At 39.8% G+C, this 15,693-nt stretch overlaps 1 protein-coding gene across 2 annotated transcripts in view; it reads left to right on the plus strand.

The window, feature by feature from the left end:
* Positions 1–9,025, plus strand: part of PMEPA1 (prostate transmembrane protein, androgen induced 1) — a 123,531-nt gene extending 114,506 nt beyond the window's left edge. Inside the window, exon 4 of one of the 2 annotated variants that reach the window (XM_042462999.1) lies at positions 26–9,025. In XM_042462999.1, the coding sequence (XP_042318933.1) occupies positions 26–577 (552 nt within the window). In that variant the 3' untranslated portion in view covers positions 578–9,025. The remainder of the gene's footprint in view (positions 1–25) is intronic. The other variant, XM_042463000.1, reaches the window with a different exon arrangement.
* Positions 9,026–15,693: the final 6,668 nt, after the last annotated feature.

Genomic DNA, 15,693 nt, shown 5'->3' on the forward strand with positions numbered 1-15,693 from the left:
TGGTTTTCTTCTCTCTTGTCTCCAGCAGCAAGTCTACACACCAAGGCCTACTGACAGACTAGCAGTTCCATCCTTCTTGCAGAGGGACCGTTTTAACAGATTCCAGCCAACATATCCTTACCTGCAGCATGAAATTGACCTGCCGCCCACCATCTCCCTGTCAGATGGAGAAGAGCCCCCTCCTTACCAAGGGCCCTGCACACTGCAGCTCCGAGATCCAGAGCAGCAAATGGAACTCAACCGGGAGTCAGTCCGAGCACCTCCCAACAGAACCATCTTCGACAGTGACCTGATAGATCATTCAGTATATGGAGGACCCTGCCCTCCCAGCAGCAATTCGGGTATCAGCGCAACCTGCTACGGGAGCAACAGCAGGATGGAAGGACCACCTCCCACATACAGTGAGGTCATAGGTCACTTTCCCGGCTCAACATTTTATCAGCACCAGCAAAACAACAGCGGGATGCCCTCAATACTTGAAGGGGGCAGGCTCCACCCTTCGTCACAAATCAATAGCCTTGAGAGCACAATGGCATGGAACAAAGATAAAGAGAAACAAAAAGGGCACCCCTTTTAAAAGAAAAGAAACCGAATGGAAAAAAAAACACTCTGCACTTCTTGTTAATGGGGCCGGAGGGTTGGATGGGTGGGTGGGCAGGGCAAGATATCTAGAGATGGAGGGAAGGAGTGTATGGAACAAAACACCCTTCTGCACCTCTGTGTAGTATAAATATTTACATGTTATGTTTGGTCTGAATGCACAAGCCAACAAAGCTTGCAAAAAAAGATTTCTTTGTTGAGCTCTGTTTAGAAGGTTTCTTTTTTGTTGTTTTTTTTAAAAAAAGAAATCTACAGCAGCCCTCTTACTTTTCCCCTTCCACACCCTTAGTTTTGTTTCAAATTGAGCTGCGTGTGTGAATGTGACACCTTTTTTGTTTATTTCACTTAACTTTAAAGACAAAAATATTTGCACAAAAACGTTTGTTTAAAGATCTGCAATATATATATATAAATATATATTAAAAAAAGAAAAGAAACTGTATGTGTGTTGGGGAAGCAGGAGTATTTTTATAATAGAAGAGGCCTATTGAGAAAAAAAAGGTTGTGTTGTGTTTTTCTGAACTAGAATAAAAACATGGCAATTTTTGAGCGTCAACTCAAAAAAGCATGTATTACATTGTAAAAAGAAGAAGAGAAAGAAGAGGAAAAAACAAAAAAAAACAAAGCAGGGGTTTAGAGTTATTTATATAAATGTTGAAAATTTTGCACTATTTTTTAATATAAATGAGTCAGTGCTAGTGTTTGTCAAAAACCTCTATCATGTCTACCACAAAACTGTTAAGAGAAATATGTTGAAGACGAATAAAGAATTATGCGGGAGGGAACACCTATAAGTCTGAAAACACAGACCAGGAAGGAACATCATAAAAGGACTGTATCTTGTGCTATTTTTTTAACTCTCCAGAATCAAATGTTTGTGTCTCAAACCTAAATGAGTTCTGTGACACCTGACTGTATTGTTAGACACCTGAATACATAATGTGTATGTTCCAATGCATCACTTATGAAGGGAGCGCATGTGTGTGTTCATTTCCCCTTTCCTTGTTTTTTTAAACAAATATGGTATTCTATCAAGCTCCAATTTCATTGTGTACGAGGGTGGGGGCGAGCCTTTTGGAAAACCAAAAAGAGGCTTATTTTTATACACTCATCTCAATTGATATGGTGCCTGTAAATTTTATTTTACTTCATGTTGCACTTAGGTATCTGTTCTCCAGGGTCATAATTCATCCACTCTTCTACATTCCCTATGAAAACAAGATTTTGCTTTTCTTTTTGTAATTCAAAGTTCTGAATTTGCATTTGTTTTTACCATTTCTGATTACTGGAAATGTGACAACAAAAAGGCAGGATTCCAAAACAACTCTGCAGATGGGCCTTCCTAGCCAGTGCTTGGAAATAACAAATTATAAATACCATTATATGTAACCTGTTACTTTGGGAAAACATGTTGGCATAACAGTGCTCCTATTAACAAGTAGTAAGGACATTATTCCCCTTGCCCCCATGTAACTTTTACTTGTTACCTTTAGGGAACTAAAATGTATTGGGGGATTTTGAGGGGATTCTCCTTCCCTCCAAAATAAGGCTTGTTTCTTATTTTACTAGATTTTTAAAAAGAATTGAACAACAAAAAAGCAAGAAATAACTAATTTTTCAAGCTTTAATGTTAATGAGCTATTTGGGGGGGGGGACTTTGTAACAAATTGCATAACAAATTACTTTTTTAAAAGTTACTTTTCAAGCTCTTTCTAGTGATTGCTCAAAAGCGGGTGTGAATGGGAAGCTTCTATTTGATGGAACCTCTCTGTGCTCTGGAGCCCTTGAAGCACATAGAGGTGACATATTCTTTTGTCACAGCTCTGCAGAACCAACCTCCTTAACAGGCAGTTAGAACAGCCCCCTCCATTGCTATTGTCTCACTAATTTCAGGAGGACCATAAAAGCATAAGCAGTCATTAAATTGCCTTCTTTTTAATGACTGGGTGATGGCTTCTAATTGTCGTCGTGTCTTTTTTTTTTTTAATATCAAGCTAATTTGCCTGTCTACAATTAAGGTAATAAAAGCACGGGAAGCATCAAGATCTCATAAACCTGCCTTATAGATGATTTTTTAAAGAAAATAATACCCTGGAAACCTGGTTTGGGGCAACTCGTGTTTTCCACAAGGTTTTAAATAAGCTTCATAAATGAAGGTTGCCCAGATGGTGAAGGACAAAGCCTCTGTGCCACTAATACTTAATGTAGAAAAAAAAGGGGGGGGGGATGGCAGGTGCAGAATATAGTACATGCTACTCTTAAACACCTTCTATTTACGTACCAATTAATGGGACAGAAGTCCTGTCCTTTGTATTGTATATTCTGCCCCAACTGAGGTCTCTCCGGGCCCAAATGCAGCCCATCAGCCATACATTGCAGGCAATTAGGTGCACAAACTGCCCTTCCTCCATATTCTTTTTTTTTCCCAGTCCCTAGCAGAAAGCAAAAGGCAGTGGGGAGGGAACCTTATCCCTAGGTCAATAATTCCTGAACATGGGTCCTCAGATGCAGAGCTAATGAGTAAGCATTGCTTTTTATCTTCTGTTCGGATCCCCCCCCACCCCCATGTTGTCAGGCTACAGTTCTCAGAATCTGTGGGCATTGGTTATGCTGGCAGGGGATGCTGGTGAGTTGTAGTTCACCAACTTCTAGGGACCATTGAGTTTGGGAACTATTGCCCTAAAGAGAACTGCATTCAGCTTGATGGGTCAGAGGTGGTGCAGGCCTATGAAGCAGAAAAGGCAAGCATTTCTAGTCCTATTGAACCCAAGTAGGTTGTGTTGGAATTCAATTTCCTCTACCCTAAAAGAAATAGAATGTGCTCAGCAAGCAGCCCTTAATGAATTATCTCTTTTTTTGACCACCTCTTGTTGTTAACTGTATTTTATTTATTCTAGTTGAAGAGGCTGGGTGCACATTTTGATAGAAACATATCAACTTCAGTGATGTAGTAAAGAGTAAGGAATCGTGCTTAATACTTTAGAAGCGAATCTATGTGTTCTGCAAGTTGGCCTTCACCCACAACTCTTACAGTGCGGCATCGTTCTGTGTCAAGGTTTTGCATCTAACCCTCCTCCAAACAAATCAGCCCACACCATCTTTAATAAGCGTTCTCTCCCTCTCTCTTGTTTCATAAAGCATTATGTCTTACAACGCTATTGTTTACATTGTTTTAAAAAATATAAGGCATAAAAGATCTGATCAGTTGCTTTAGCCTTCATGGTGCATTTGTATGTGATTGACTGCAAGTGAGTGAGAGGCATAAATTATGAAGAGCAAGAGGAAGGAAATGAAAGATAACACACACATACACGGGAATGAAACTCCAGTTCTCTCTGTTGTGTACAGGTATTAATCTGTAGCTACAAAGGCTGCCAGCTCTCTAAGGAACAAACCCGTTTGTCCTCCTCTTCTGCCTTGAACAGAAGTATGATGGGACGAAGTTGGCAAGTGAAGCCTTTAACAATATTGAGATATAAATGCGATTATATGCTAATATCTGCATGGATCACAAGGGACACATCTGTCAGTGGGCAGTTACTGGTGGAGGGTAACAGCAGAGGAAGGCTGCTAACTCTGGTTGCATCTGCACTGACACCACTTTAACTGCAATGGCTCCATGCTATGGAATCCTGGAATATGTAATTGTTGTGACACTAGAGCGCTCTGCTAGAAAAGGCTAAATGTCTCATAAAACTACAATTCCCAGAATTCCAAAGCATTGAGCCATGGCAGTTAAAGTGATGTCAAACTGGATTATTTCTGCAGTGTGGATGCAGCCTCTACTGCCCTACTTGTGGATTTCCTGATGGTATCATCTGCTTGGCTACTGGGGACAGCAGAATGTTGGACCAGATATTGCCCTTTGCTCTGAAACCAACAGAACTGTCCTTCACGGTCTTAGATTTTTAGTTGGTGATAAAGGCACAGCTACAACAAGCAGTTGAAAAGTTGGCAACCTTTATGGCTACAGAGTTCCATCTGCTGGAAAATGCAAGAGCACTGGATTGAATGGAACAACTGTTTGCAGAGGGAACTGTACTGAGTGACCTTTATTATATTTTTATTGTTTTAAAAACAAGGAAGGTATAACATTCTGCCAGATGCTAACTAGTAAAGTAACATAAATGAAAGATATAGATAGGCAATAAGTCTTGTTTTTATGTGACTTTTCTATTACTTGAAGAAAAAAGAGAAAAACAAACCTGAAAACAGTTTTAAAACTTCTAAATGTTTGGATATATATTATGACAACAGGAAAGAGATGAATTTGAAGTTTTTGCCATTTTGAAATGAAATTTTTTGCCTTTTTTGCCTAGCAATCGGTTTTTGAACCTTTTATTTTTTACAGCATTGCAACCTTGCCCTCTTCCTTGATAGCTCTTTCATAATCGCTTTACAATGCCTACAATTTACAGATTTTTAAAAAGAACTAAAAGGAGTCACAAAGATTACAAGGTCAATGAATTTCTAGAAGTTTTTTTTTTTAAAAAAAAAAGAAGTATCTTTCCTTTATGTGACGTGTCTATTTAGTGCCTTATTAAAAACAAAAACCAGAAATCCTCCCTTTAATAGAAAATAATCAAAGGAGAGGGGAATTCAATCATTGCTAGTGAGAAGAACTTCCAGGGTGTGGTCACTTTCGCTTTTAGATCCCTGGGTTTCCGTTTTCTCTTGTTAAGTTATGTTTGGAGGGTGGGGTGTCTTTTCTCTAATTGTACCTTTGCCCCCCACTGTAACCAATTTGATGTGCCTAGTTGTGTAAGGTGCTCCTTCGTTGTCTTGCCATCTGTTTTCTTGGGATTGTTTGCAAGGGAACTTGAATACATTTTATGCACATATCCTACTCCACTAAGGTAGTAAAATGTGGTGGATATTGTAATCAAGGATACCAACCAAAAGACAGACTGAAATATATCTACTGCCCTCTTGAGCCAAAATGAGTGAACAGTAATGTCTGTGTTTTTGTTGTTTGTCATTGCTGTTGTTATTGTTCTTTTCTTTGTTCTGCGATCTTACTGGTGTGTTTGCTACACACACATGGACACACCTTTTTGTAGGTTGTAGGTAGAGTATGAGCGCCGCATATCTAAAAGCTCTGCCATCATTGCAGAATTGGCACCATGGCTGGAGGTTGTTAAAATCACACTGGAGTGCCTTGTACACAGTGGGAAAATCTTGTAGGATTGCCATGGGCCTGCAGAAGCAGGAGTTAGTGTTGTTGGGCACCTTCAAGGAGCCCCCTACTGATCCCTCTTGAGTTTCATGGGCCTGTTGTCCCTCCTCACGGTTAGCATTCATCCACTATCTTCATTCAGACAAACCATGACGAGAGATTACATGGAGGAGCCTACTTGCCTTGCCTTCATGATTAACCTCTGGGTGATGGTATGGATTGAGTCCAGCAGACAACTGAATTGGGCCACTCTGAAACAGTGGTGTCAAAGAGAAAGGCTCACTTGTGAGGAAGACACATGGGCAACGGCTGCTTCCACATGACAAATAATCCAGTTTACCAAATACAGTTCCAAGAATTCCATAGCACTGAGCTGAGCCATGGCAGTTGAAAATGGTGCCAAACCAGATTATTTCTGTCATGTAGAAGCAGCCAACATCTTGATCAAGGGGCTCTCCAAAACTTGAGGCATGTTGCCAGCTTTGTTACTTGGCCCGGTTTCTTTGTCCTTACCAGAAAACTTGACATGCAGCAGTGAAGCAAAGGAGAGGTCTATCCTAGCATTGAGATGAAGCAACAACCAATGCTTCAGCTGCTCTGTGTTGGCTTCTGTTAACTGGCAAACCAAAAACAATTTATTTATCTAAACTGCTTAATTGATAGCCACTACAACACACATTTACACACTTTCCATGAGTGTTTCTCACTGATCCATCCTGGCTTATACTTTTAATTGATTTATCCCTCTAAATTTAGGGTTAGTTTGTTGTGCTACCATTTCTAGTTATCAGCTCTAGTCTTAGTGTAAGTTATTTGACCATGCCAAATAACATATAACTGAAACATGATGAAGATGAGTTGATTGATTTTTCTCTCTAAACTAACTGCCAGCAGACAAAGGCATTTTACTGCATTTGCTGTGTTGTTTTAATTAAGAAACGGATAGATGCATTTTTGTCCCGAAGCTATAGCAGAACTTATGTCCCAATTTCTTTTTCATCCTCCTCTCAATTTCCCCCTTTGTCCTCAGCTTACTTCCATTGCTGCAAACTAAGTTCAAAGTGCAAAAGTAGTTTGTACCCAACTCAGCAGGAGGAGAGGAGGTGGAAGAATCTTGCCCTTCCCAGTAAGCTCAGGCAAAGGTTTACTGCTGCATTTTCTCCTAGCTGGTCTATTCTTCCTTATTAAGAACTTTGCCATTTTGACCATATTCTGATGATACTTGGCCACATGTGTCCCAGTTTTGATCAGTGAATTGTTGGAGGATATTCAGCTCTCAAAATCTTCAGACAGGATATCCAGTAGTCATGCTGACTGTGGGACTCTGGGAGTTGTAGTTTAAAAAACCTAATCTCTTCCTCCCCCAGCTCTAGGCTGTAAATATAAAATTTACATTGAATCCCAAAGCCACCAACCACTCAAATACATTCCTGACTTCAGCTGTCACCTTGGATTTATCCTTGCCACCTTTTGATCAACTAAGGGCTTTTGAACAGAAGGCTAAAAATACTGCAGGCAAAGCTTTTCCCATCATAGCACTGCCATGCTAGGAAAAGAGGTATATATTGGCTTCTGCCAGTTAGATCCAGGAGCTCTGCCACATAAAAAAGCCTGGCAACCTTAATTTAATTGTGCCAAGAGAATTTCAAACATAGATTTGGACTGACCAAGGACCCAGGTTGCTCTTGAGTTTTCTCACATAGCTCTTTTCTTTTTACACTTGTGTACATGTTTACAATGAGAAATAGCCCCCATCATAACTATTACAAATACTTTTGTGTTAAGATCAGCAGCACCTGTAAACTGGCATCCTGGCCTTTAAATCAGTCCGGACTCATGAAGTCCAGGTGTGCCAGTTCCTGAATGGTTTGTGAATGATCTGTAGACCTGTTGTTACCTGTTGCCAGGTTGTATTTATTCCAGAAACTGCTAGGAAAAGCGTTGAGCTTTATTACATGTATGGCGTGAACTATCACATTAAGAAACTTGTGCACAATGGGTACCATGCCAACATAAGTGGTGATAAGAATGCTGATCTCCCCCCCCCCCCTTTAACTAAAGAGAAACTGCTTGGCCACTGAGTTATGGTTCAGGTTACTATTGATAAAGGCAGATCAAATTACAAATCTGCATTGATAAAAGCCAATGAAAATGTTGTGCTTCTGACTCAAGGGGAGAGGAATGGAAAAAGGAACCAAGTGAAACAGTAACTTTTAAGAAGACATAAGGCATCATTTCTGTTTAGCAACCTCCTGAGCACATATGCCAATTTGTCAAAGGTTTTTCAAGTCAAGTTAGCTTTAAAACCAATGAGGCAGTATTTAGGGGGAACAGTATCTTTGCACTGTATCTTCAAGCAGAGCAGAGATTAAGCTTAAAATCAATTCTGTTTAAAAAATGTATGGGGATGTGAATTTGGAGATAATAATGGCAGGTCTGAGTTGGTTCTTCCTTATTGTGGTTCTTGGTTTGAGCAATTGTAAGCATTAAGTTTAGAAATCTGACCCAGTACTGACTTTAAGAATAAGGATATGATGGTTGGCCAAAAGTGGGGAGGATAAAATCAATATCCTTCTTGGGAATATCTTTATAATACATCTAAATCTCTTTAAAATTGCACTAAATGCTTTATTTAATGGAAAGGGGGGAAATCCACCATTTCCCCTCTAAGAGTTGAATAAAAGAAGCCAGATGTGTAGCATAAACATGTGAACTAAGAACAGAATGAATTCATTTTCTCCTGTATGATCTGTGTGGCACTCAGATATATATATAAATATATATAGTTTCCCCCATGTACTACATAAAGCGAAAGGGGTTGGGAAGGAAAAACACAGTTTTCCGTAAACTGCGCTTTCAAAATTTTGCTGTAATATAGAAGTTCATGAAGGACTACATTTAAAGTCCACTTTGCCTGCCTTATAGTCACATTTCATTGTATTTTAATATTTTCTTCAATTTCCAGTTGCATTGCTTTTGGCTTTGGAGTTTGTTATAGGCAGTCCTGTAATCCTGATTTTTTTTGTTCAGATTTTTTTAAAAAAACTTACGTAAAGAATAGACAGCACATGCAATGCAGTAATTATCTATATTTTGCTGTTTTAGTATGAATATGTACTCTGATGCCAATTTCCACAATTCTGTTGTAAAACGCTTCTTGTGTAACAGTAACCAATAGTGGCAATGATATGTCATTCTATTCTTAAAAAGCTGCAATACTTAAAACAATAAATTTTACAATACTTTGGATTGCTTGCCTTCACCTTTTTGTTTTGTGTAATCCAAATGAATCATGTTTTGGAAATGGAATGTCCAGATTTAAAACAGGTTAATGAAAAATGTAATATTTAAATCTATCTTGGTGGGTTTAAAAAAATAACATTTTATGGTGAACTGTGATTTCTACGAATCTGTTCCTGATAAAACTCCTTATAAAACTCACATGGCAATGTTTTGTGTGTGTACACATGTGCAAAAAAGTATTGTTTAGCTTGAAAGAAAAGAAATATTGATGTGCCTACTGTACCAATATTATTTGGTGCATTTTCCTGCTTTTCAGATAAGACAAACTTTGAACACACATTCTTAACAAGCGTCAGTAGGTGAACTTTGACAGAATGACTGAATACAAAGCACAGATTGCTTGAGTTGGATTCTGTCTTTCCCTCTCATTTTTTCAGTTCCAAAACTGTGATCAGATTGCAATGATCACATTTTAAAAAAAAATTAGACTTGGGATGAGATCTTACACAGTTATGAATTTATTGTGCTGCACAATTCTTATCGTGATTGGCAATGTTGCATCGCATAAAAGAATGTGCAACCCAATTGGCAACCCAATACACATTCCACATCTACATGTGCAGTTACACTCCTGCAGCCTTGAACTGAATACAGACACACTGGAAAAAGGTCCAACCATAACACCTCTATCCAAATTATGGTGTGACTTGAAATACTGCATACAATTTCAGCTATTACATCTGAGAGAGGATATCATAGTGCTAGAGAAAATACAGAAATGGGCAACTAAAACTTCAAGGGTGAAACAAACTGCTCTGCTGTTATGAAAAGTTCCAACATTTGGAGCTCTGGGGGATTAAGAAAAAGGGCAGGGAGGGAAGGACAACACAAGTTTACTGAGTTATGTAGAGGAGATTGGTGTAGCAATTTTATTGGAGCGGGTGGCAAAGACAATAAATGGGGAGACAGAAAGGTTTGGACATCAATAATTAAAAAAGGTTTGTGGGAGAGACTCATAAGTAATGACAAATAATCTTCCAGTTAATGTATTTTAATAAGTATATTGTGAAGTTTTCCAGAATAGCAAATCAGTGTTAAAAATTTGCCACCAGCAACATAGTTCTGTAAACTAAACAACAGTGACTAGGAAATTAATGCATAGGTTGTGAGTAATCCTTCTATAATGATTTAAACTGTTAATGAAGATTAATGAGTAATTACTCGGAGAAACTGTCCACCTGAAATGCCTTCATATATTTTGGAATTCTTTCAAAAGCCAAGATTAATAAGTTTGCTTTTCTCTGTTGAAGTACTGAATGTATCTGTGGCATCAGCCAATGCCAAGGTACAGCATGAATTTACACAAGAGCTGTAGCTATACCAAAGGTGAGTCCTACACCATATAAAATATACATGCATGGAAAGATTTACTTGTACACACAATGTTTTAGTGACTTTATGAAGTGTTATTGTTCAAGTTTTGGAGGATTCTAATACATAATTTTCTTTGGATGCCTAAACTGTATTTCTGAATGCTCAACTGCCGTGCTAGACATTTGAGGACTGAAGGCGGGGAGGGGGGGGACCACTTAGGAACAGAATACTTACTGGAGAAAGTGGAATGGGATAGCCCCCTGCCCCATGGCATTCTAGAACCTGGTGTCATCAATTGACATTCAACTGTGGAAGATTCCAGTCAAATAAAAAAGTATGTCACCCCACAACAGCAAATCTACAATGGAATTCATTGTCATCAGAAGTCATAAGGCATCACCAAATTGGATGGCTTTAAAAGCAGATTATACAATTTCAAGCAGTATAAGGCTACTGACCGCTACCATAATTACTAGGTATATGCCCAATAGCAGAGGAAACCTCTCCATGGGGAAGGTGAAGAGAAGGGTGCAATTTATTGATTTCCTTTATATGTCTTCTTTCTGCCAAAGGGACTCAATTGCATTAATGTCTTGTTTGTGGGCTTTTGGCTGACCCAGTGTAACTCTCCATATGTCTGTCTGAAAAATTCTAGGCACTCAGCATGTTTCAGGGCAGAGAAATTTTCCTCCCAGATCATTAAAGATGCTCCTGCCTCTTCCAAGAAGCAGTGCTGGAAAAGATTCAGTTTCCATGAGGATGACCAAGCACAGAGGACTTAGGTTTATGGAGTGGTCACTTGTATATCAACCACCCACCCAAAAGATATGATCTAGGTAATACATATGCAGATGTTTATCTATAGGTGTAAATGGGGAAATAATGACTGAAGTGGAAATGGAAATACAATAGTTGTCACCAAAGTGGGGAAAATTCTGACTCCTGTCTTGTGACAAGGTGACTTGTCTGCTGTCTAGGCTAGCTTTTGATTTGGTAAACATATCCAGGGGTAGCTGTGCTGGAGCCCTGGTGGTGCAGTGGTTAAATGCCTGTATTGCAGCCATTCACTCAAAACCACAAGGTTGCGAGTTCAAGACCAGCAAAAGGGCCCAAGCTCGACTCAGGCTTGCATCCTTCCGAGGTTGCTAAAATGAGTACCCAGACTGTTGGGGGCAAATTAGCTTACTTGCTGTTCACCGCTATGATCTTTGGAATAGCGGTATATAAATAAAACAAATTATTACATTAATTAATTATATAGCAAAGTACAGTATCATCCAAAATCTACAAAATAGTGATGCCTTTATTGGGCCAACAAAATGCACATAACACATGTTTGTTTATTTGCTTTATCAAGTCTCCCACCCTCCACTTCCCTTTTATAAGATACCATGGAGGGGCATTATTTGAAGAAACTATGCAGTATGAGAGACAGTAGTCCATGCATAGCATGACTCTTTTTCAAAATGTTCATGTGAATGCAAAAGAAATGGATAATAACACCCAATAGATTCACCCTTGAAATGCACTTTCTGAACTCTGGAGCTCTGCAGAAGAGCACAACATGAAGAGCTCTCTATTCTCATAGCCCATCCCCACATGGCAAATATAAGGACATCACAGGAGCAGGAATTAGACTTACCCAGCTACTGACTAATTTTTCCTCTTTCTCCCATCACAAGTTAGACAGAAAGCTGCCTTATAATGAGTCAACTCATTAGTCCATTTAGCCCAATTCTGTCAACTCTGGCTGGCATTAGCTCTCCAGAGTTTCCAGCAGTATTCTTTTCTAACCCTATCTAGAGATCTTTGGTATCCTAGGAGTCCTAATAGACCACAAGTTGATCATGAGTCAACAGAATGATGTGGCAGCTGAAAGGGCCAATGTGATTCTAGGTGGCATCAACAGGAGTATAGTGTCTAGAATCCAAGTTAAGTAATTATAGTGCCACTCTATTCTGCTTTGGTCAGGGCTCACCTGGAATACTGTGCCCAGTTCTGGGCACCACAATACAAAAAAAGGATGTTGACAAGCTGGAGCATGCCTAGATGAAGGCAACTAAAATGGTGAAGGGTCTGGAAATTATGCCTTATGAGGAGAGACTTATGGAGCTTGGTATGTTTATTCTGGAGAAGAGAAAATTAAGAGGTAATATGATAGCTCTGTTTAAGTATTTGAAGGGGTGTCATATTGAGGATGGAGCAAACTTGTTTTCTGCTGCTCCAGACATTAGGACCCGGAACAATGTATGCAAGCTACAGAAAAAGCAATTCTACCTGGACATTAGGAGGAAATTCCTGACAGTAAGAGCTGTTTGACAGAGCAACACACTCCCTCGGAGTGTGGTGGATTCTCCTTCTTTGGAGATCTTTAAGCAGAGGCTGGATGGCCAGCTGTCAAAGGTGCTTTGATTGTGAGTTCCTGCATGGCAGGGGATTGGACTGGATGGCCCTTGGGGTCTCTTCTGATTCTATGATTCTATGATTACATGGTGGTATCCAAGCCAATTACTAACCAGGCCTGACTCTGCTTAGCTTCAGAGGTCATGAAAAGCTTCATTATATACACATATATATATACATATACATATATACATGTGAAATGAACCAGGCCAGGTGCGATTTCCATAAGGAGGGAAAACCCAAACATGTAGAACCTTCTGGAGACCACTTGAAAGCATCTTCCAAAATGCATCCAGTCTTACTTTATAGTTACATCCTCTTGTTATGTGTCTTCAGGACATTTCTGACTTGGCAACCCTGAGGTGACTATTATGCAGTTTTCTGCAGCCGAGAGTGTGTGACTCACCCAAAGTCACCCAGTGAGTTTCAATGGCTGAGCAGGGAATTGAACCCTAGTCTCCAATGCCCACTTTTCTTATGATTTCCATTTTGATGGTCACATACCTGGTTTTTTTAACACCACAAAAGGAGCTGATAAGACAAGTCTACTTTCCCTGTTTCTGTTTGCACATGGTCAGTAAGGGATTCTGGAGGCAGCTGCTGTTTATCTTGCCTGTTGTAGGCAAGGCACGCACAGCTACAGAAGGATCAGCTAGAGTAGAATCCTGCTCTTTTTCAAGTGTTATTCATTGGATTGTTTATTGTAGACATTCTGCTGCAACCTGAAGTTGAAAGTATCTTTCTCCAGCCATCTTTCCTTTCAGTAGTGATACCAATTAAAAACAAACAACAACAAACAGTAAAAAAAAAAAACTCCAATTAGATAGAACATGAGGAAGAAAAGAGGGGTTGAGCAGGTGTATAGAAGTATGCCTATATTTAACATCACCATGGAAAGCCAGCATGGTGTAGTGGTTTGAGTGTTGGACTATGGAGAACAGGGTTTGGTTTCCCTGCTCAGCCATGAAACCTCCTGGGTGAGTGTGGGCAAGTCATACTCTCTCAGCGTCAGTGGATGTTAATGGCAAATCCGTCTGAAGAAATTTGCCAGCACCCCCTCCCCCCAAATAATCCCTGTGATAGTCTTAGCCTTAGGTCCACTATAAGTTAGAAATGACTTGAAAGCATGCAACAACAAGATTACAATGAGCTATTCGATGGGAAAAGATGGAGTATAAAAGTAAGGAACAGATAAATACATGACAGCAATGCATTTTTGATAGGCTACCTTTTCCATACAAAAGGTAGCCACTGCCATCTATGATCATAAAAACAGCCTAGGGGCGTTCTTTCTTTCTTTAAGAAATCAGCTGCTGAAAACATTAAGGAAATTCACATCAGTTTATGGGTGTGCTCAGAGATGCACCCAAATGTCTGGAATAATAATGTTGCACAACTCTCATTTCAGATTCCAAAGCCCAAACAACATCAAGAACTATTTTGAAGACCACAACAACCTCTGGATGTCTCAAAGAGTTGCCTGTGTTGCGTCAGAGCATTTCCTTGGGTCACAGTGACTAAACAGCTGAGCATGTGGGTCACATTGACTCCTGCTAGTGTTATTTATTGGGCTACCAGAGTTTGCTGTGTGTGCTTTTCAGCCACACTATTCTGATACTGTGTACAAGCAACATTGAAAGGAAAGAAATGAGACATGCACCAAAAGGCTGTAGCATGAAAAGAGGCTCCTGATCAGGGTTGCAGGTAGCCATCTTCTTCTTTTTTGCCCTCCCTGTTCACTGTCTTCTCTCCCACCACCACCACCACCACCACAAAAAAAAAAAAAACCCTACCAGAAATGCATCTTTCCACTGTTATTAACTATGCTTAGTGCTCATTGGGTAGTTATAGACAGGGGCTATCCTCTTAGGTCTCCCCCTGCCAATATGTTTTTTTTAAGTTGCATAAATGTTGAGGGCCTTCCTATTTTTCAGTGGCCACATTTTGTCAGGATTCCTATCAGCTCTCAACAGCTTGGTTTGCTGTTTATAAGGATCTGGCATAACAAGAGTGATAGTTTCCATGTGGGAAGATCAATATTTTGCTCTTCCTTTTATTATCCAAGGTTATTTCCCTATGTTTTTGTCTTTTGTAATATCTCTTAAAGGGAAGTGTTGGACATTCCATTTTAAAATGTTTTCAAAGGTCAGAGAAGCATGCATGAGAGTTTACAGGGATGTAAGAGAGCCAGCTTGGCATAGTGGTTTGAGCGTTGAGACCAGGGTTCAATCCCCACTTGACCATGAAATCCCATCCTGAGAATCAATGTGGCATAGTGGTCTGAGTATTGTTCTATGACTCTGAAACCAGGGTTCGATTCCCAGCTTGGCCATGAAAGCCACCAGGTGACCTTGGGCAAATCACATATTCTCAGCCTCAGGGGAAGGCAATGGCAAACCTCCTCTGAACAAATCTTGTCAAGAAAACCTTGTGATATGATTACCTTAGGGTTGTCATAAGTTGAAAACTACATGAAGGCACGCAACAATAACAACAACAACAAAGAACATAGGAAGAGCCATGCTGGATCAGACCAAAAGACCTATTTAATCCAGTATTCTGTTGGCATAGTGGCCAAGCAAAGCCTGCCAGGTGGAGATACCCCAGGACCTGAGATTTCTATACCAGAACCCAGGACCAAGATATCACCAGGGCAGTTCCTGGTGATTGCACAAGTGGAATATTACCTGGCGATATCATTGAGACTGGTACCTTAAACACCAAGCATGGTGTATGTCACTGAAACTTTTTTTTAAAAAAAATCCCAAGTCTAGTGAATGAGAAGTATAATATGTATGTACCCACACTTTTCAAGTTAGCACTCTGGCTTTGAGATTCTCCATGCTTGCCTTGAAAACAGGAAAAGAGTGTGCAGATCTTGAGAGGCCAGGCCAGGC

This window comes from Sceloporus undulatus, chromosome 4 (assembly GCF_019175285.1).
Source record: "Sceloporus undulatus isolate JIND9_A2432 ecotype Alabama chromosome 4, SceUnd_v1.1, whole genome shotgun sequence".
NCBI classification, from domain to species: Eukaryota; Metazoa; Chordata; class Lepidosauria; order Squamata; family Phrynosomatidae; genus Sceloporus; species Sceloporus undulatus.